Source organism: Protopterus annectens, chromosome 13.part0 (genome assembly GCF_019279795.1).
Source record: "Protopterus annectens isolate FY-2018-M chromosome 13.part0, PAN1.0, whole genome shotgun sequence".
Taxonomy (NCBI): Eukaryota; Metazoa; Chordata; order Ceratodontiformes; family Protopteridae; genus Protopterus; species Protopterus annectens.
The window spans coordinates 191,849,613-191,872,346 of record NC_056747.1 but is presented as its reverse complement, the minus strand read 5'-3'; the positions used below and the strand labels follow the sequence as shown (position 1 = coordinate 191,872,346).

The 22,734-nt window shown below is 46.3% G+C and overlaps 1 protein-coding gene across 1 annotated transcript in view; it reads left to right on the top strand.

Annotated features, from left to right (window-relative positions):
- The window catches only part of MAU2 (MAU2 sister chromatid cohesion factor), a 2,634,229-nt gene that overhangs the window by 2,149,040 nt on the left and 462,455 nt on the right, over positions 1-22,734 (top strand). Inside the window, exon 16 of the mRNA XM_044090765.1 lies at positions 11,356-11,467. Within this exon, the coding sequence (XP_043946700.1) occupies positions 11,356-11,467 (112 nt within the window). The remainder of the gene's footprint in view (positions 1-11,355; positions 11,468-22,734) is intronic.

Sequence of the window (22,734 nt, the reverse complement as noted above, 5' to 3'; positions counted from 1 at the left end):
AAATCCAGGCCTTTCTTTCCAACCCCTTCCACCCAGCCAGGATCTGTACACGAATGCACTAGACATGGGCTGGGGCCAACCCTAGCGAACTGGTGAGAGATGTTTGGAACCCTTCCCAGTTGAGGGAGCATATCAGCATCAAGGAAATGAGGACCTTGATTTTTGCATTACAGATATTCAAGCCCCAGCTGTTACCAGGAGTGCAGAGATGGTACGCAAACAATACCACAGTCCTCTGGTACATCAACAAGCGGGGGGAGGGGTCCTATATCCTTTGCGGATTGGCTCTGTATGCGTGGGAGATTGTTCAGCAGAGCCAAGTTTCTCTCCTGGCAGTCTACATCCCCTCCACTCAGAATGTGATGGCAGACTCACTAAGCAGGTCCATGACTCAATCCCATGAATGGATGTTGCACAGGGATGTGTTCTTGGACCTGCTCCATCAATAGGGTACACATCAGGTAGACCTATTTGTCTCCCCCATGAACCGACGGCTTCCCACATACTGCACCACGATAACACATGCCTGGGGCTTGGAAGGTGAACACACTCTGTTCCTTGGAAGGGGGTGTTTGCATGTGCATCCCCCCTTCCCTCTTCTGAATTTTCTAATGAAAATTCAGAGAGAAACCCCAAAAATCTTGTTGGTGACCCCCTTTTGGCCAAGACTGCACTGGTTCCCCTTCTCTGTCATCTAGCCAAGGGCAGTCACCACAAGTTACTCCTCAGGATAGACTTAATCACAGAGGAAAAGGGAACTCTCGTATACCCTCAAATATCTACCCTGAACTTAACCTGTGGGTGATAGGGCATTGATTCCCTTTAAACACCTTTACACAGAGGATGTGTTACAAGTTCTGCAGGAGGCCGGAAAACCTACTACCAGAACATTTTATTTATCCAGATGGTAGAGGTTTTCTGTCTGGTGTCTAAAACATAGCTTACAACCAGTGTTTGCAGAGCCTTCAGTGGTCATTTATTACCTGTGTGAGTTGATGAAAAGTGGCTTACCTTTGACTCCTCCTCTGGCTTCCAGGTTGGAAGTCAAGCCTTTTCTGAAAGGGTTTCTGCACATCAGACCTCTAAGGAAACTTATCCCTCCCCCTTGGGATCTTAATTTTGTATGAGAAAAGCTTACTTCAGCGCCCTTCGAGCCAGGTAAAGACTCCTCTCTACAGCACTGCACATGGAAAACTGTCTTCCTGGTATCTGTCACCTCAGCCAGAAGGGTCTTCTAAACTGCAGGTCCTAATAGCATTTCCCCCTTTCACAGTTTTCCATCGGGACAGGGTTTGCCTTCATACCAACCCAACCTTTACGCCAAGGTAGTGAATGAGCTATCCTTGAATCAAGCCATCAATCTCCCTACCCTCTTTCCTTCACCACAATCCCCTAGTAAAATGATCTTCCACTGTTTGGATGTGCACAGACAGCTCAGTTATTGATTGGCTAAGACCAAGCCCATCCGTAAGTCGGCCAGGCTATTCATTTCCTATCACACAAGAGCCTTGGGCCATCCTGTTTCCAAGCAAATTATTTCCTCCTGGATTTCTAGAGCCATTACCTTCTGCTACACAGTCAATGGGAAAAATCTTCCTTTCCAGTTAGGGCACACTCCACCAGGGCTGTCTCTTCGTCTGGGGCTTTAAAGGTTTGGATACAGCTTCCATTTTGGAGACCGATACATGATCATCTGTTCAAACCTTCACCAAACATTACAAATTGGATACCATTTCCAGTCCGGAGCAGTTGCAGGAATTGCCAGGACTATTCTGCATGGATATGTGGAAAATATCTCTTTCTCCTCCCCCCAATCCTTCTTTTGCATGAGCTTTGGCATTCTTCCTCATGTTATGGATACTGACGTCTGCTTTATACCAGATGTCTGTTTATGGCCGATATACACAGAGTGATGCGGCCCGATGCAATTATCTTTGCAGTAGCATTTAACTTTAATAAAATGGCCAGACGTATGAGTCAGCTGGAGGTGGACTCCCTCATGGTATGGATACTGCAGCATATAGAAGAGAAGGACATCTATGGTAAGATTTTACACAGCTATTCTTTCTTCAGTGGCGAGACTTTTTTTTTTCCAGAATCCAGATGTTCTATTTTGCTTTCCAGCACAGTCGTTAGCAACAGACCTCTTAATTTGCTTGGAGATAAAATTAGAGTCTTTGGGACAGAAAAGACTGATTAAAGCACACAAACATAAGAGATGTTTGCACTTACAAATGCTGTTACCAGTTGTCTATGGATACCCAGGACTGGTACAGGTGCTTACAGACACCACCAGACTGATGTGGTACATAAACAAGAGGGTAGAACCAGACCTTACCCTTTGTGCAGAGTGGCCTTGTTAAGCTGGAATATAGCTATTCAGCACAGTCTTAATCTACAGCCATGTTGCATACTGTCAAAGCAAAATTTTTAGGCAGACAAGCTGAACAGGACCAGTACAGACCCTCATTAAATGGAGACTGAATCGGGAGTGGGGCAAGAATTGACCCATCTGTGGGGAACACCTCAAGTTAATCTCGCAGTCGGTTGCCAAAGTTCTGCCCTAGGGCACCATGCAAGAAGGCCTTGAAAAAATATTTTTTTTCTTTTACTTGGTCAGTTATGTTTCTTCTATGCTTTTCTACCAATATTCATGGTCATTCTGAAGGTTCAGAAGCATTCTGCAGCGATCAGTGTGGTGACGCCTTTCTGGCCCAAACAACATTGGGTTCTACCTTTTATTTGAAGTTGCCAAGAGCAGTCATCACAAACTTCTTCAGAGTGCATCTACTAACACAAGACAGTGTGGTGGTTGGTTACATCCAAACACCAAACTGCTTGGATGATAGTCTTAATACCTTTTAGCCAAGTATTTTCTGAGAATGTGCAGCAGGTGTTGAAGGAGGCGAGAAAACTTGCTACTAGAAAATCATGTACATGTCTAGTGGTGCCAAGACAAGTATCAGGACCCTTTCAAGGCTAGTATTTCTCCGATTCTGCATTGTTGAATTACTGTCCTATGGCCTGTATTATTCCTTCAAGGTTCATTTGTCAATTCTATCAGCATGCCCACCCATGGGTCCCTGTCTCATTGCAATTTCATGTGAAAATGTTTTTGAAAGGGATGTTGCAAACCTGGCCTCTTAGAAACAGGTGTCTTCTCCTTGGGATCTTATTTTTTCCTTGAGAAAGTTAAGTATTACTGCATTTGAACCAGCTCGTTAGACTGACTTGATGTTCCTGTCATGGAAAACAGTGCTGCCGACTTCTGCAAGATAGCATGTTGCAAGTACTTTTGGTAGGTCAAACTTCTTATTTTCCACAAAAATAAGGCTTTGTTAAGAACTAATACTTCATTTATGCTGGCAGTAGTATCCAAGCTTACTTTGAGCCAAACTCTCCATTTGCCTGTCTTCTTTTCAGAACGTAAAGACAATGTAGAACTGTTACTGTATTCCTTGCATGTCCACAGATGGAACTAAATCTCTTTGGAACTCTGAACAATTAATTCTTGTAAGAAGAAAGAACCTGTCCAACGCAGGCTGTTTACAAATGGTTGTCTCATACTATTACCTTTTGTTATAACCACTGTAACAGCTCAATTCCAGGCTGGGTGAATGCTCATTCTATCAGGGCCTTGGCTTTGTGGATTTTTAGAAATAACTGGATTCTCTCTAGAAGTATTCTGGAAACAGCAGCTTGGTTCTGTCTAACAGACTTTGCTAGGACCATTCTCTAGGGGCTTTTGGACCCTCATCTTTTTTCTTCCCAGTCAAAGCTATTGTAATCTACACACAGCTAGGGCAACTAGAGCAGTGAGCCGTATGATGAACATAGTATAATTGTGTAAGTAAACTTAACACAATAGAAGATGTTTGATCAATACTGCAGTTGTTGCTCCCTCCCTCCACCCCCTTATTTTTATTAGTCTATTTTTAGTTTCTCAGTGTTGACATTTTCAAGGCTCTGGCCTCCCTCTCTGTTTGGGTGCTAAGCCCTTCAGAGCTTTCAATACAAACCACTCTTCAGCTCAGCTTGAGCTGACCAATGGTTCAGTTGCATGGAAGCTGGCCAACTTAAGTCATTAGCAGGATATAACCCATATGGCAAAGATTACTGCAGCAGTAATCTTTTAAACATCTACCGTTAAGGCAAATTTACTTACACTGTATTTGTGTAGTAATGCTTTTTATCTAGAGTAGGCTGCGGCAGCTAGATGGTCTCGTATTGTTGCTGCTGCAGTTTTATGCCCCTTAATTAAACATGAGTTTTGGTGTTGGCAGTTGCTTTATCTCTGTACATAATATCTTAAGTTGTAGAAATGAATCTGTAAGAGTTCCAGATTTCAATATATATTTTAGGGGTCTACTTTCATTAATCTTATTTACACTTGACCCGAATTTTAAAACCTTGAGACTTCATTTTTTCAAAGGAAAAAGAACCACTTGACCACCAGGGTGAACTTTGTCCTTTTCCCCAGTGTAGTGAGATCTCGGAGTTGGTATATTTAGTTGGGGAAGCCCCCCAACATTAATGGGTTTATTTTGTGTCTTCTTTTTCCCCCCCTGGTGGCCAAGTGGTTTGTTTCCCTTAGAAAAATATAGCTGATCTGTTGATTCGCAATAAGGTTTCGGTGAAGTTGTTTTGCATTTTAGTGGTTCTGATTAAGTGAAAATTTGATTAATGAAAATGGACCCATTTTTAGTGTTTAACAGAGGAGAGGTTACTGTGCCATGCAGTTGAGTAGGTTAGCAGTAGATGTTACCTGAACTACTTTTGATGTTATGTGATCCTATCTCGCCTACATTCAAAACTGATGGGCTCGAAGCCGATCCCTCGGCTCCGACTCAGCACGCTATGCTATAGAGCGAGGCCTCTTATTGGCTGAACTATTTCTTATCCCAGGATGCACCACCACTAATCCCCCAGATCTCGTTTGCCGCTTACAAGCTAAGACGTGGTCTCAACTTGGCTGGGCTAAGTACTACTTTATTTAGGCTTTTCCTGTCAGGAATTTGCTTGTTTTGAACCCAAAAGCTGTTCTAACAGCTATTGTTGTGATACGAGTGTGTATTGGATATTTTTGTTGAGAAATTTGTGTTTTTTCGTTAAGGGAAGGTTTCCCGTTTTAGTTAGAGGGGCCTTCTCCTTTTACTATTTGCTAGCGTTTTATTTGTGGGTCAAGTACCCGTTTAAGTTAGAGGGTCTTGACCCTCCTTTTCTGTGTTTTTGTGCAACTGTATTGTCGTTTTACAAAAAAAAAAAAAAAACTTTACATTTTTTGTTGAACTTTAAACTGCTAGTTTTGGTATTATCTATCTTTAGACATGTCCAAAGAGCATAGACCCTCCGGGTTTAAAAAGTGCACGAGGTGTGGTTATAAGATGTCCATAACGGACGACCACTCCTCGTGCGTTTATTGTTTAGGCGCCAAGCACCTACAAGAGTCATGCAGCGTGTGTCACGCCTTTTCATCAAGAGTCCTCCAGGAGAGGAAGAACAAATTAATCCTAAAAGGTTTGATAAAGCCATCCTTTGAGGAGGCTTTATCTTCCTCTTCCTCTCCTTCAAAAAAGAAAAAAGCGTCGGCTCCGACCAGTCTGTCGGAACCGACTGCCAAAAAACCTAGGCAGGCTTCTCCATCGGCTCCACGGACTTCGGAGCCGAGGGCGGAACGGTCTGCCTCGATGCCTCCAGTCTTGTCCCCTCTGGTTTCGGAGCCGAGGACTGGGGCATCGAGAGGCGGGTCACCTTCATCGGCTCCACTGGTATTGGAGCCGATAAGGGTTGCCGGCTCAGACTCTTCCCCTTCGACGCCAAAGTCCTCATCGGCACAGAGGGAAATTGTTTTGAAATCTCCCTCGGAACCGATAGTGATAGAATCCATTCGGAGCCGGTCCCCTAGCCCTATGGAGCCGATGGAGACATCGGTTCGGACCCGATCGGTGTCATCTAGATCCTCCAAGATGTCTGATTCAGACATCGACAGGGTGCTCCTAAGACTCTTCCAGTCTCCGGTGTTTCAAAAGCTAGTTTCGGCCCCAGCCCATTCGGCTTCGAAGCCGATGGTCCACCCTGCTTCTTTGGTTCCTCCTCCAACAGCCTCGGCACCGTTGGAGCCGGTGTTGGTGGAACCGATGGGGGTTTTAAGGTCGGGCCCGACCCTTGCTCCAACTCCGGCTCCTGAGTCGGAGTTCGGTACACGGACTTCTTCTGTCGGCCCCGGGGGGGATGCTTCGGGACTGTTTTCGGTCCCAAGCCTTCCTCTCGGTGCGTCGGCTGCGGGAGTGCCGTCCACTGTCGTGGCCACGGAGATGGGACCCTCCCAGGATTCTGGTGGTCCCGCCTTCAGGGCTATGAGGAGTGCGTTAGCCAAATCATCTTTGGCTACTTCCACGGTCTCCCCAGCACCTTCCCTGCATACCGAGACTGGGTCTTTGGCAGTCACCCTGTCCTTAGACAGCGGAGCCCTGGGGCCTGAGGTTACCCCCACTGGGGTTTCCCCCCCTCCGGGAGGTCCTTCCGAAGCTTCTTCGGAAGAACCCCCCAGGAAAAGATTGTGCAAGAGGAAGCACGTCGACTCCCCTGATGAGTCTCTTACATCAGACACTGATCTCGATGATGCAGAGGGGTCCCCTAAGTCGTCCTCAGATGATGTCTCCTTTGCAGACATCCTGGAAGCCCTTAAACAACGAGGCGGCTGGCAATCCAAACCCCTTTCTGCTGATGAGTCGGTGTTCCTTAAGGCCTTCGGGGCTCAGCCTTCCGCCTCCTGGGTGTCTCCGCACTTCGATGAGCTCTTGGACTTGATCTGTCGAAGGGCGTGGGAACACCCAGACTCTCTGGAACCGGTGCCTGCTCGTCCTAATAAATTTCTCTCAGCACCCCCGGAAAAAGAGTTCCTGACTAAAGGTGTGGCTGTAGATGCTTTGGTGGTGGCATCTGCTACCCAGCAAGATGTAGCAGAGGCTTCGACGTCCGTCCATCCTCCCAATAAGGAGTCTAGGAGCATGGATCGGTACGGTAAGCGCACCCTAAGTTCAGCGGCCTTTACATTAAGGTCCTTGAACTATCTCACGCACTTTACCAGATTTCAGAGGGTTCTGATCAAAGAACTTTCCGATACCCTCTTGGGTAACCTGCCTGAGGAGCTGGCCCAGACGGTTGGCTCTCAGCTGGCTACATTGTCGTCCATTTCAAACTCGTCCATGAGGCTCATTTCTTATGCGGCCGAAGGAGCGAGTAGAGCGGCAGGTACAGGCATTGCTCTACGGAGACAAGCCTGGCTCCGCCTGTGTCATTTTGCGGAGGCCTTTAAATCTTCCTTTGCCGACGCCCCCTTTGATGGGTCCTCCTTGTTTGGACCCAAGGTAAATGACACATTGACCCGCTGCGAGCAAGAAGGTAAGACTCTGACTGCCGTAGGGGCACGATTTTCCACTCCCTTTCGGCCTTACCCCAAGGCTAAAAGAGGAGGGAAAATGTGGTTCCGTAGATCTCAGAAGCCTTACCCCTCACAGCAGGACGATCCCCCTTCCAGAGGCAGGGGAGGGGGAAATTCTTCTGGAAGACGCCGTCCCAGAGGCAGCAGAGGCCCTCGCAACACTGGAGACCGCGAGTCCTTTCGTGGCTCTTCAGCCTTTCACAGTCCCTGAGGGATTGCCCGACTGTGCAGCTCCGGAGCCATTCGGGGGTTGTTTTTCGAAGCACCTAAAAGCCTGGGAAGGTATCACTCAGGACCGATGGGTGCTTCGAATTATCGCCGGAGGTTACACCATCCCTTTCTCTCACTCTCCACCTCAGTCCAAAAAAATCCCGGACCCGCCACCCAGTCAACGGGAAACTGCAGCCTCAGAAGTTTCAAAGCTGCTGCAAAAAGGAGTCATCCAACCGGTCCCCGCAGACCAGATCGGATTAGGGACTTACTCGAGATTCTTTTTGGTGCCAAAAAAGACCGGGGACTTGAGACCCATTTTGGATCTCAGCATTCTAAACCATTCAATCAAAAAGTCCAAGTTCCGAATGGTCACCCTACAAACCATTCTCCCATTGCTGGAGAAAGGTGTTTGGATGTGCTCCATAGATCTCAAGGACGCTTATTACCATATCATGGTACATCAAGCGTCCAGGAGACATCTGCGCTTCAGCATAGGAGGCAGTCATTTTCAGTTCCGCGCGCTGCCCTTTGGTCTCACCACAGCCCCCAGGGTGTTCACCAAATGTTTGGCGGTCGTGACTGCTCACCTGAGAAGTCTAGGATTCCAGGTGTTTCCGTATCTAGACGACTGGCTCCTAACTGCCACCTCCAAGCATCTACTATTGCGGAGCCTACAAGCCACTATATCGCTGGGCAATTCCCTTGGAATCACCTTCAATTGGCCAAAGTCTGTGTTGCTGCCATCTCAACGCATAAGATTCATAGGGGTAGAGAGAGACTCAAACCGAATGCGGGTCTATCTACCTACAGACAGGATACAAACCATACAGGCTGAAGTTCGAGCCTTACTTCTCAGATCCAAAGCCCCAGCCAGAATGGTCCTGCAGCTTTTGGGATCCATGTCCGCCGCGGTTCTTCTAGTCCCCCTGGCAAGGTTGCACATGAGAATTCTCCAGTGGCTTCTTTCAGCTCAGTGGTCCTTTCAGGAACTCCCTCTCAGTCACCTCATATGGATCACGGAAACCTGCAAACGGGACCTTCGCTGGTGGCTAGTGCCCTCCAATTTGGATCAGGGACGACCCTTTGTTCCACCTCCTCCTGCGGCCACTTTGACCACGGACGCCTCCCAGATGGGGTGGGGGGGGCATTCCCTGGGCAGGTCAGTCCAAGGCAAGTGGCACCCAGAAGAGACCCTACCTCATATCAACATCCTAGAAATGAGGGCGGTGCTTCTGTCCCTTCAAGCCCTTCACGATTACCTCCCTCAGGGCGTAATTGCCGTTCACTCAGACAACATGTCAGTTGTCTGGTACCTGAACAAACAGGGAGGGACTAGATCCTATCCTCTTTGCAGAGAGGCCATGAGAGTTTGGGAATGGGCAGTGTCGACCAAACACTTTCTAGTGGCTACTCATATCCCGGGCAAGTCCAGTGTGATAGCCGACAGACTGAGCAGAACCATCCTCTCTCCTCACGAATGGTCTCTGAACATGACAGTTGCAAATCAGATTTTCAGCAAATGGGGAGTTCCGTGTTGTGACCTGTTCGTGACTCCACTGAATGCGAAGTGCAAAAAGTTCTTCTCCCTGACCCCGGCTCTGGGGAAGAGCCCCATGGGCGCACTAGCCCGTCCTTGGCCCACTGGCTTGCTTTATGCCTTCCCCCCAGTTCCTCTCCTTCCCAGGGTGATCCAAAGGGCATCTCTCTTGGGGAGCAAAATGATCTTAGTTGCTCCTTACTGGCCTCGTCAAGTATGGTTTCCCTATCTTCGGAAATATGCTCTGGAAGGTCCATGGTTCCTGGATCAGATCCCAGACCTTTTGGTTCATCAGTCGGGACTATTCCACCAGTCCCTGCACACCTTAAAATTGACGGCTTGGCTCCTCCTCTTCCGACTATAGTCAGGAGTCATGCATTGGATCCAGAAGTTGTACACATCTTATCTTCGGCCCACAAGTCTGCTACAAAGAAATTGTATTCTAGCAAATGGAAAAGATTTGCTATTTGGGCTCAACTCCGGGGCCTGGATCCCATCACTATTCCCGTATCAGAAGTACTGAAATTTCTAACTTCTCTTTTCAATCAAGGCTCTTCAGTCTCTACCATCAAGGTTCAATTGGCAGCTATTTCCAATTTTCACGAATCTATAAACCCACCTTTAATGAGCAACAGATTGTGTAAGACCTTCTTGAAAGGTGCTGCGCTTTTAAGACCTCCGATTTCTCATCCTGCTCCTCCATGGGATCTCGATGTGGTGTTACGCGCCTTAACTTCCTTCCCCTTCGAACCGGCAGCGACATGTGATTTAAAATTTCTATGGTGGAAGACTGCCTTTCTGGTGGCGATTACTTCTGCCAGAAGGGTTTCAGAGCTTCAAGCTTTGTCTGTAAAACCTCTGTACTTGGTTTTTCACAAAGACAGAGTATCTCTCAGGCCAAAATCCTTCCTTTGTCCCTAAAGTTTGTTCCAGTTTCTGCCTACAACAATCATTAGAACTTCCAGTCTTCTTTCCGAAGTATTCTAACAAAGCGGAATTCATATTCCACACATTAGATGTCCACAGACAGTTGCGTTTTTATTTAGATAGGACCAAACAAACAAGGAAAACAGATCAGTTGTTTGTATCCTTTGCAGACAATAAATTGGGCAAAGCCGTCACAAAGGTCACTATTGCCAAATGGATCAGGGACTGTATTACTCAAGCTTATTCTTATTCTAACAAAGAGCTTACCACCTCTGTCAAAGCTCATTCTACAAGGGCTATGGCTACTTCGATAGCATTTCATTCTAAGCTTGCCATTAGTGACATTTGTGCTGCGGCTACATGGTCTTCCCCGCACACTTTCATTTCCCACTACAAATTGGATGTGGCATCTAGAGGACGAGCTTCATTTGGTTCCACAGTGCTCAGGAGTGTTTTCCAATGAGCCACCCAGGATTTAGGTGCTAGGGACGCTGTCCCATCAGTTTTGAATGTAGGCGAGATAGGATCACATAACATCTTTTAGTTATGTACTTACCATAACTTTAGATGTTTGGGATCCATCTGTCCTACATTCCTAATAACCCACCCTCCTTCCCCCTTCCTTGGAGATCAGAGGATATCAGAAGGTCCGAATCCGGTTGTTTCATCTTGAAACATCTAACAATGTTATATAAACAAGTTGTGCATGTGTGCATGAATGCGGACAAACAAGATCTGGGGGATTAGTGGTGGTGCATCCTGGGATAAGAAATAGCTCAGCCAATAAGAGGCCTCGCTCTATAGCATAGCGTGCCGAGTCGGAGCCGAGGGATCGGCTCCGAGCCCATCAGTTTTGAATGTAGGCGAGATGGATCCCTAACATCTAAACTTATGGTAAGTACATAACTAAAAGTTTCTGCTTTTAGGCTTCTGGGTGAGATTATCATGGTCCTTACCTGATCCTTTAACCGTTTTTTATCATCCTTTGTCAAAATGTGCTTGATATACTGACATGTTACTGTGGAAACTTCGTAAAATTGTGGTGTATTTAGTAATAGTTGCTTGGTCTGTGTGGTATTGAATAAGAATAATAAAACGTGAGCAGTCACAACTAAGTTAGTCACTAACTGCCATCTGTGATTATGCATTCAAATTTTTGAACTATGTGCAAGTACTAGACTAAAAATTATGTACATTAACTGTATTTATACTGTAGAGTATTTTTTTCTTGTAGACGTTTTTTGCGGGAGACATTGAAAATGTCCAATGCAGAAGATTTAAATCGACTGACAGCTTGTTCCTTGGTACTTCTGGGACACATATTTTATGTTGTAGGAAACCATAGAGTAAGTACATTTTATTTTTGATTTGCTTTGTTTGTGCTTATACGGCATGTACAAAATAAAAGAATAACAGTCTTAGACTGCTCTCAGTCCCTAATCTCCTTTACTAAAGGTCCGTAGTAGCATTTTGTAGCTGCAATCCTTGAAGTTGCTTGCAGTAACTTCAAGTACCTGTTGAAGGTATAAAACAAAGCATAAACTCTGGTAGCATCTGAACTTTGAATGGTGTTTAGGCTTTCTTGCATTTTGTCCTTTTATGAAATGTTATCCTGTTGCATTATGTGTTTGTCTGCATTTATCTGGGTAAGTGAACAGGTCCAAAGACCCTTTTTGGCCATGATCCAGGCTAGATTAAGACTGTGTGATGCATTAACAACAAATATTGCAGTAGATTCTCAGCTAGAGTGTCTTCTGTGTGGAGGCATATGTGAATGGGGTGTGCCTTCTTTGAAGGTTGTGCGTCAGGGCTGGTAACTCGGTACGTAAAAATCCACTACCAGTCATTAGCGGACCGGAGTTCCGCTGTGGCGACCCTTGACCGGGAAAAGCCGAAAGACACAAACAAACATTGCAGTAGATTAAGAATAAAACCGGTAATTAACAGTCGAGGCATACATACCTCAGGAAGTATACAGAGTAATGAGTAAAATTTGTATTGTAAAATGTTTGAAAGTGGTGTACTGATTTTGATGTGAGTTGTTAGGAGAAGAGCGTAAACATAGTATTACTGACGCAACTAGAATGTGTAAACATTTCATTCTGATGAATATTGATGTAGTACAGCATAAGGTTGAAGAGTAACTTAAAACTGTGAACATTATGAAGAAACATCACAGTTAACTAACATTGCAGAAGCACATGCATTTGTAGCTTTCAACATGTTGGCCTAAGTAATTTGCTGAAGAGTAAGTATTTTATTGCAAATTTTCTGTAATGGAATATTCCAGGAGGCTGGGGCTGTTTTCAAATTGCCTTTTGCTAATGGAGAGGTTGAAAGAGGGACTTGTCAATAGGTTGTGTTTCGTGGTCATTACTGTGAAGTGACTTCAAATCTGAGAGTGCTGTGCAGTGGCTGGAGTGTGGAAGTGTGATTAGTTTATTTAGAAAAATAGTAGACGTAGCTCATAATTTGTTATAACTTGTTAAAGCATAAAAATGTGTGGAATAGTTTTCCTGCTTGTCTGAGAATGTTGGCCCAGTTTTTGATGTGTACATTTGAGGGTTAGTAGTTATTAGCCCTGTCTCATCAGATGTCAGTGGCTGATCACATTTTGTAACAGGTGTGCTTATCAGCCATCTCTAAAGATTTACTGGTATTGGTTACTAGCCTCCATGAAGTTTTTTTTTACATAGCTCCTGCTTGGGTATACGACATGCTGTGCCACTTCCTGTAGGTGTCTGAGAGTATAATTAAAGATGTTGTGTAGTCCAATCTCACCTTCATTTTTACATATGGGTTCAGAGCCGATCCTCTGCTCCGACTTAGCCGATTTACAAGCTCGAAGACTTCTGGTTGGCTTGTGACTAAGCAGGTATCCCATAGTGCACCAGTACAAACCCCAGATCTCGTTTGCCACATCGAGTTCGGTTATGCTTTTTTGGCTTTGGCTAAGTGTTAAAATTCTTCTATTTAAAATTTTGTATTACAGTTAGTACGGTGTTGTAAGGTGATATTATCTTAGGCAGTAGTGTTGTTTCCCCTTTTCGGTGCATTCTTAGCTTAAACTTGTTGTTAGTTTGGTATCCTGTGTGACAGTTTAGAGTTCTTGTAGGCGCAGTTGCGCTTTTTTCCTTATCAAGTAGTTTGTTAGTTTGTGGCGGTTTTCCGCTGATGGTTAACAGGGGCTGCTGTTATTCTGTTGTCTTTCTAGACCGTTATTGACAGAGTTATCTACAGTTTTCTGTGTGTGCTTTTTCTGGTCTGTTTAAATTAGAAGAGCCAGTTTTCTGTTCCACCAGGCTAGGCCCGTTTAAGTTAGAGGACCTAGTCCTTGTGGTACTTTCTTCTGTAGGGCTAGGCCCGTTTTAGTTAGAGGACCTAGTCCTCTTCCCTCATTCTTCTTCTTCCTTTTATGTGTGTGTGTGTGTGTGTGTGTGTGTAATGTGTAAAGAGAGTAAGGAGCACAAACCTTCGGATTGTAAGAAGTGCATGAAATGCTCCCAAAAGATGTCTAACGGATGGCCACAGTAGCTGTGCCTATTAGGGGCCATCCACCTGCAGGAATCGTGCTTGTTCTGCCATGCTTTGTCTCCTAGGGTGTTACAGGAGAGAAAGAACACGCTTATAGTCAAGGGTCTACTAAAACCATTTTTTGAGGAAATTCTACCCAGTTCTTCGGCTTCCTGCAAGTCTGGCAAATTTAAGTCTTCAAAAAGGCCTTCACCGGCTCCAGCTGGTGTCTCGGACCCATCTTCTAAACTGTCAAAATCTGCCTCCTCGACTCTACTGCCTTCGGAGCTGAAGGAGAGCACTATTGGTGGTGTCAGTCGGTTCCAAGTGTTTCGGAGCCGATCTCTGAGCCGATTGAATCAGCAATTGAATCTGATTCTCTGAAACCATCCAGGTGCAACTAACCATAGGCAAAACTGCTCTACAAATTGTAGCATGCTACAGGCCACCCTCTCAAACTCCGGAGCCCCACACAGCCTTCCTGAAGACACTGGAGGGTATAAATGCATCTCCAAACACCATCATATTGGGTGACTTCAACTACCCGAATATAGACTGGGAACATTACTCAAGCCCTAACTTTCTAGCCCAACGGTTCCTGGAGTTCATAAATTCAAATGCCATGGAACAGCTAGTCACTGTTCCCACGAGAGGAGAAAATATACTAGATCTCATTATCACAAACATGGAGACAAAATGCTCCACACCGGAAGTATATCCCTCATTGGTGAGATCTGATCATAAACTAATCTCACTGGAAATCCACATCCCGCCCCCACCCCAAACAAAAAAGACCACAGTGAAGAACTTCTCTAAAGCAAACTTCACACTACTCAAGACTGGTGTGGTATCCTTCAAGGCCCCTGAGCCAGTGGAAACCACAACCCAAGCTGCGGAAGCCCTTACAAATGCCTTCTATGAACACCTCCAGGACTGCATAGATCAGGCAATCCCAAATAAAACCAAGACTCTTTCCACAAAGGGCAAACGTCCAGTCTGGTGGACCCCAGCCATTAACAAACTTTGCAATAAGAGGAGAAAGCTATTACATGATAGAACAAAATCCATAAAAGGGAAGTCACCCCTGATCATTATTAGTAAAAAAAATACGAGCACTCATAAAATCAACTAAGGCCAGTTTTGAGAGAAAAATTGCCATGGATTCAAAGGACAATCATAAGGCCTTTTTCAGCTGTGTTAGGAACCTGGGTGGAAACTCCCAGATATGCTCAGAAGTAGTCCAAAATGATACAAAAATCACTGAACCCACAGACATTGCCAACATACTGGCAGACAGGTTCAGTGCAAACTTCACCCCCCCCCCCAAAGGAGAGATAACTATCCCAGCGGAGTGTAGCCTCCCAGACATCTCAAATGCGCAGGTGAAAGCTGCTCTCTCTAAAGCTAAAAACACAGCATCAATGGGACCGGATGGTGTCCCCGGCTGTGTGCTACACGAGCTAAATGAGGAATTAAACCCGCACATAAGGCAGCTGTTTAATCTCAGCCTTACCACAGGATACATGCCCAAGGAGTGGCATACGGCAACTGTGGTCCCACTCCACGAAGGCGGTGCCTCTACGGACCCTGGTAATTACCGCCCCATAAGCTTAAGTCTAGTCTGCAAAGCTATGGAGAGGATCATAATGGAGCTCATAAACAAAGATATAGGGGACTTGCAGACATTGGACCCGACCCAGTTTGGCTTCGTCAAGGGCAGATCATGCCTTTTGAACTTGGTCGACTTCTTCGAAACAGTCACCAAGGCCATTGATGAGGGAAAGGCAGTCCATACAGCCTACCTTGACCTTGCAAAGACCTTCGACACAATACCCCACTTGGGTATTGTAGAAAAACTTACCAGCTTAAATGTAAACCCATATGTCACAAGATGGGTTGCAAACTGGCTTAAGGACAGAACCCACAGGGTTAGAGTTGCTGGCGCTATGTCAGACTCCAAGCCGGTCACAAGTGGTGTCCCACAGGGCTCGGTCCTTGGCCCCCTATTGTTTAGCATCTACTTCTCAGAAGTACAGGCCAACATGGGAGGACTTTGACTGACAAAGTTTGCAGACGACTGCAAACTGGGCGCCGTAGTGGAAAGTGCATTGGACACGGATATCCTTCAGAAGGGACTCACGGAAACAGATAGCTGGTGCCAGAGCCATGGCCTGAAGTTAAACGCCAAAAAATGTATAGTCATACCCTTCGGGAAAAACAAGGTAACCCCAAGCTACCATATAAGTGGCAATCCACTAAGCACAGAAGGGGTTATCAGGGACCTGGGGACCCAGGTTGACAGTGGCCTTTCTTTTGACACTCACGTTGCTAAAGTGGTTAGAAAGACCTTCTACATTGCCCACCTGATCATGAAGGGATTCACATCCAGATCTAGTGAGGTCATTGTTCCCCTGTACTCTTCACTTATCAGACCAATGATCGAGTACAATGCCCCATTCGGGATATATCTCACCCGACATCTGCAGCAATTGGAGAGACCCCAAAAGTTCCTCACCAAAAGGATAAAGGGACTCCAAAATCTGTCATATGCTGCCAGATTGAAGAAACTCCAGCTCTATTCAGTTGCATACCGTCTGCTCAGAGGTGACATGTGCCTGACATACAAGGCCATGTCCAACCCGGAATTAATGGACATGCTCCACCTCAAAAAATCCAAATCCACCAAAACCACTAGAGCAAGCGACTTAAACCTTAGCACGGATATAAATAGGACGTGCTGGAGGGATAGATTTATCACTCAGAGACTCCCTATGCTGTGGAATAAAATCCTGGTCCATGTGAGGCAGAGCACCTCGCTGGCTCTGTTCAAGAGAAATCTTGACCTGTGGATGGGAGATCGTAGGTTTTTCCCGGGAATCATCTCTGTGTCACTGCTGGACAGAGGCACAACAAACTAATGGGCACAGTATTTTTTCATATAAGGGGTGGCGTAAGCCACAAAAATTTGGGCTAGGCTTATAAATGCCTTAGGGCAGATAGCCTAGTATAAACCTATGAGCTGGTCTATGGATTCCCTACCAGTTTCCCTGTTACTGAAGTTTCCAGTGCCCCGTAGGTCAAGATTACCTCCTATGTCTTCCAGATCTTCCAGGAGCCTTTCAGAAGATGATGTGGACAGGGTAGTGTTGAGACTCCTGAAGTAGTCAGTCTTACCAAAGTTATTGTTGGCTCCGACCCAGTTGGCTCCAGAGCCACTTGATTCAGCTTTGCCCTTGTCTGCTATTCCTTCGAGCCATGTTGGCGCTTCGGAGCCACAGTGCTTGGTGCCACCGGAGGTTCTATGGGTTCCAGCTCCCTTTGTCGCTGCTTTAGAGCCAGATTTGGCTCCGACACGCTCTGCGCCGTCCATCATGTCCAGGGGCCGAAGCGCTCATGTCGGCGCCGACAGGAAGGGTTGGAATCTATCTTCGGTTCCGAGCCTTCCTCTCGGTGCTTCGGCCAGGGTGAGTTCGGACCCTGCATATATCTCAGAGCCGACAGCTCTGGCACCGACATCAACCTTTGTCTCTTCGGAGCGGGGGAGGTCTTCGGAGCCAGAGAGCTCGCCCTTTGAGATGATGAGGAGCATGCTGTCTCATTCTCCAGCCCCTACCAGTGGTACCAGCACTTTTCCCCCCGAGAGAACCCACTTCGGTCTCAGCCCCTACTTTCTCCGAAGACAGCAGAGACCCTCAGCCTCAAGAGCCATCAGCTGGTGGCCCCCACTCTTCCGAGGCCACCCTGGAATGCCCTTTTGAGGAGCCTTCCCTGGAAGAGGCTATGTAAGAGGAAGCATGTTGGACTCCCAGTATGAGTCTTTGACATCGGACACTGACTTCAAGGTGTCGGAAGGGTCCCCCAAGTCATTCTCTGATGGTGTCTCTTTCGTGGACATCTTTGAGATTCTTAAGCAGAGGTGCAACTGGCCCACTGTCAATCCTTCTGATGAGGAGTCAGTGTACCTGAAGGCTTTCGGGTCTCAACCTTCTGCCTCTTGGGTGTCTCCACCTTTGACAAACTGATGCATCTAGTTAGTCAAAAGGTGTGGGATATTCCTGATGCCATGGAGCCAGTCCCCAGGAGACCCAATAAGTTTCTGTCTGCCCCTCCTGGTAAAGAGTTTTTGCCTAAGGGCATTCCCGTAGATGCCATGCTGGTGGCGGCGGCCACAAAGAAGGAGCTGGCGGAGACTTCTTCCTCTGTTCATCAGCCAAGTAAGGATTCTCGACACTAATTTGGGAAGCATATCTTTAGTTCAGCGGCATTTACCCTTCGATCGTTTAACTTTCTCACTCCCTTCACGAGATTACAGAGTGATCTCCTCAAGGAGTTAGGAGATTCTATACAAGGTGCTTGTACTGAGGGAGTCCCTGACAAGATCTCTGCTCAGTTGTCCACCTTAAATTCTATATTTAACTCCTCCATGCGGCTCATCTCCTATGCAGCTGATGGAGTGAGTAGAGCAGCAGGTTCAGGAGTTGCCCTGAGGCATCACTCCTGGATGCACTTGTGTAATTTTGTGGAATCTTTCAGGTCTGCTTTCACCAATGCCCCATTTGATGGTTCCTCATTGTTTGGTTCCAAGGTGGACACACGGTGCGAGCAAGAAGGAAATACACTTTCTGCTGTGGGAGTATGTTTTACTGTTCCCTCTTGACCATACCCCAAAGGTCAAAGGGGCAGTAAAATGTGGTTCAAAAAGTCCCAGAGGGTCTTTCCCGACGCATGGTGAATCCTCCTTCAGAGAAGGAGGAGGAAATGGGAGACGTCTCCCTAGAGGCAGGGGTGGTCCGCAATACCAGCAAGGCCGTGATTCCTTCCGGGGATGCCCTTATCAGCGCTCCTGATGTGAGGCTTGATTGCGTTTATCTGGGGCCGGTCGGGTGTCTCATTTCTTTGTATCCAGAATCCTGGCTAAATATCACTCAAGACAAGTGGGTACAAAGAGTTGTTACCAGAGGCTATATCATACCCTTTTCCCTTCCACCATGTGTTCCCAAGAAGATCCCAGATGTACCACCCAATCACAGGGATCAGGCAACTGTGGAGATCAACAAGTTTCTTTTAAAAAGAGTCATCCAGTCTGTCCCAGCAGACCAGATAGGATCCAGAACTTACTCCAGGTTCTTTTTAGTACCAAAACGAACCGGAGATTGGAGGCCAATATTGGACCTCAGCAGGTTAAACGAAACAGTAAAGGACAAGTTTCGGATGGTAACTCTGCAGTTGATATTCCCTTTAGGGAAAGACTATTAGATGTGCTCTCTAGATCTCCAAGATGCCTGCTACCATATAAAAATGGACAAGGCGTCCAGGAGCCATCTACGCTTCTGGCTGGGAGCCGGTCATTATCAGTTTTGTGCTCTGCCCTTTGGTCTCACCACAGCCCCCAGGATTTTCACCAAATGCATGGCAGTAGTGACAGCTCACCTGAGATGGCAAGGATTCCAGGTGTTTACGTATTTGGACGACTGGCTCCTGACTGCAACCACCAGGCATCTACTCCAAAATAGAGACGCCACTATTCAACTTTGTGCTCAGTTAGGGATCTCCATAAATTGGGAAAAAATCTGCATTATTGCCCTCTTAATTTGTGATTTTTATAAGCGTAGAGGTAGACACAGTGAACATGACAGCTCGTCTACCCGCTGACAGGGCACAAAACTTAATCTTTCAAATTCAGTGTCTTCTTCCGTTGCGGAAGGCCAAAGCAAAGTGGGTTCTTCAGCTCCTCGGCACTATGGCTTCCACCATTCTATTAGTACCATTAGCCAGGTTGCACATGAGAATTCTCCACTGGCTTCTCCCGCTGAGTCATCCTGTCCTGCTGCCGCAGTCATGCAAGAAGGACCTTATTTGGTGGATAGCTCCCAACTAGCTGATCATGGGTGCCCCCTTTGTTCATTCCCAACCCGTTGCCACTGTGACCACCGATGCCTCCCAGATCGGGGGGGGGGGCATTATCTCGGCAGGACTGTCAAAGACACATGGCAAGAACACGGGGCTCACCTCCATGTCAATGTTCTGGAGATGAGGGCGGTGCTCCTGGCATTGCAAGCACTTCAAGACCTTCTTCCTCTCGGGACTATTGCGATACAATCGGACAGTATGTCGCTAGTTTGGTATATCAACAAGCAGGGCGGTACCAGATGTTCATCGTGTTTCAATGTTGCAGTCATTACAATTGGGTTATCCTGCTGGCAGGCGACCCGCAGTCGGCCCGAGTTCCAAAGTCTTGGTCCGGCGTCAGTTGCTGTCTCCTCTTCCCTGACGTCAGTGCACCAGGGGTATAAAAGTTGCAACGGACCCACTTTCTTCAGTCTTTCTTGCCGCGTGGTGCCCGAAGCAAAAGCAGTTTGCAAGTGCCGGTTGGATGACTCCTGAGATTTTCAAAATTGAATTTCAGAACCAAAGTCTTCAATAAAGCTAAGTACCCCATTGGGGAAACTTTTTCTTGCTCCAGACCGATGTCAGTAAAAGTTAATAACTGTATTTCTTGTGGAAGCCAATACCTCATAAGGACTTTCACTCTTACTGCATTCCTTGCCTTGGCCCTGACCACGACATTACTAGTTGTCGGTTTTGTGCTAGATTCAATAAACGCACTATTAAACGTCAGTTTGATTTTGCTTTACATTATTTTGGACGAAGATTTAATTATATAATGCTGTCGGAACAACCGACTACCGGAATGTATAAAAAACGCAAAGACAAAGAAAAAGACAGGCATCCGAGGTCCAAAACCTACGAGGAAGCCTCTTCTAGGCCAGTCACCGGTTCTCAGTGAGGCGCTTTCGCAGCCCCTGACGCTCGCTACCTGAGAGCCACAGGCCGTAACCGACAGCCACATGGAGAGACAGAGGCCCGTGGAAACTCAAAGTATTGGGCCTACGGAAACTATACCCTCAGATGGGTCCGGAGCCGCTGAGCAGGCACCGGCTTCTGAGGATGTTTTCAGATCTTCACAGCTTACAATTAAGGCTACTACAGCAGCAGTGACAAAGTCAAAAACACCATTAAAGACACGGAAACAAGTGCAGCATTCTCCAGAACAGTCATCCATGCCAAAGAAACAGATGCTTAAAATGGCCGAAGACCTTATTACTTTAGTCAGGGGCTCCCATTCCCCCTCCTGACAAAAGGCCTAGGCAAGACACTGATTATGATTCCTCTGATCAGGTTTCCATTTCCTCTGATGATTCTTCTGATCAGGGCTATTCTCTCCCTCCCTATTCTCTCCCTCCCTATGAGGACTCTGATGCTGAAGAGTCCATTCCTTCAGCCTCACCGCCTGAGGATTATTATTTTGGGGAAACCCTGCACACCATGAGGGAGCATTTCCATTGGGAGAGCCAGGATTACTCAGAATCCAAGAAAAGGCTCAGAGATTTCCTTTTATTGCCTCAGCACAGGCCCCTGGCTATCCCCCCTGTGCTTGATATTGTAGATGATGTTTTTTCTGAATCCAGTCTGTCTCCAGATTCTTTACCTCCTGCACCAGTAAAGCCAGACAGGTACTACAGGGTCCCTGACTCAAATAATTTTCTTTATAAAAACCCCACTGCAGACCCAGAAACAATTTCTTAGGGTCCTAAAGGGGTTAAAGCTTCCACTGCCAAAAATCCTGTCCCCTCAAATATGAATTCCAGACCTCTGGACAAATGAGGGAAACAAGTTTGCACTTCTGCTATTTTAGCTGTAAGAGCTTTAAACTGTCAGTTTCACATGCTTAAATATCAACAGTATCTCATGTCATTGTTAAAGCAGAAAATGGTTACAAATATAGAAAGTCCTGACAGTAAAGAAATGCATGATTTATTGCATGCAGTTGAACAAGTGGGAAAGCATACTCTGCAGTGTGGTTTTGATTCATTAGAGGCTTCTTGTAGAGCCGCAGTTACAGGCTCAGTTATTCGAAGACATGCTTGGTTGAAAGAACAAAGTTTACCTGACCATGTTAAAGTAAAATTATTGGATGCTCCACTATAGCATGATACTTTGGTGTTAAGGCAGAAGAGGTGTTAAAGAAAATGGAGGATAAAGCAAAGTCAATGCAAACCGTGAAAGATTTCTTCCAGGTTCAACCACCTAGATTTAGCAGAAACTGGCCTTCAAAAATTGGTCCTTTCCAGTGTCAGACAGGCCACAAAGAGGCAGATACAGACGCCCAAGAGGCAGATCTCAGCCCCAAGGCTCCTACAGACCTAAACAATGGGGTGCTTCAGCCCCCAAAGAAGGAGAAGACAAATCACAATCTTATAGGAAACAGTCACAATGACTTCCCTCTGCAAATGCCAAGCTCTTGCCAGTTGACAGCACCCCTAGGGGGAAAGATAGCACTTTTCTCAAAAAATTGGCTCATGATCACCCAAGACCAGTGGGTGCTGAATATAGTTTCTCAGGGGAACAGGTTCCACTTCCACACACTTCCAAAACCAAAAGGTATGCCAAACCTACCACAAAACCAGTGGGCAGAGGCACAAAAACAGATTGCTGCTCTCATGGATATGGGTGCTATTCAAAACGTTCCACAAGAACAACAGGGACAAGGATTTTACTCAAGACTTTTTCTTAGTACCCAGAAAAGACAAAGCCTGGAGACCAATACTGGACCTGTCAATCCTAAATACTTTCCTGGATGTTCCAAAATTCAAAATGTTAACACTACAACAACTTCTGCCCATGCTGGTCAAGAAGACTTGGCTAGTTACTTTGGATCTCAAGGATCCATACCTGCACATCCCAATCAGACAATCGTGCAGAAGATACCTCAGATTTATAGCAGGCTCAATGCATTACCAATTCTCTGCACTGCCCTTTGGCTTATCTACTGCACCCAGGGTCTTCACAAAATGCCTGGCACCAGTAATTGCATTTTGCAGACAAAAAGGAATTCAAATATATCCCTACTTGGACAACTGCCTTATTCAAGCAGAGAGCAAGGACATTCTTCTAAAGCACCTGGCGTTTGTAAAAAGATTGCTAATTTGCCTAGGGTACACAGTAAACGAAAATAAATCAAAACTAGTGCCCGCTCAAGAGATAATATTCCTGGGTGCAAGCTTAATTACAACTGTCCAGATGGCTTATCTCATGCCTG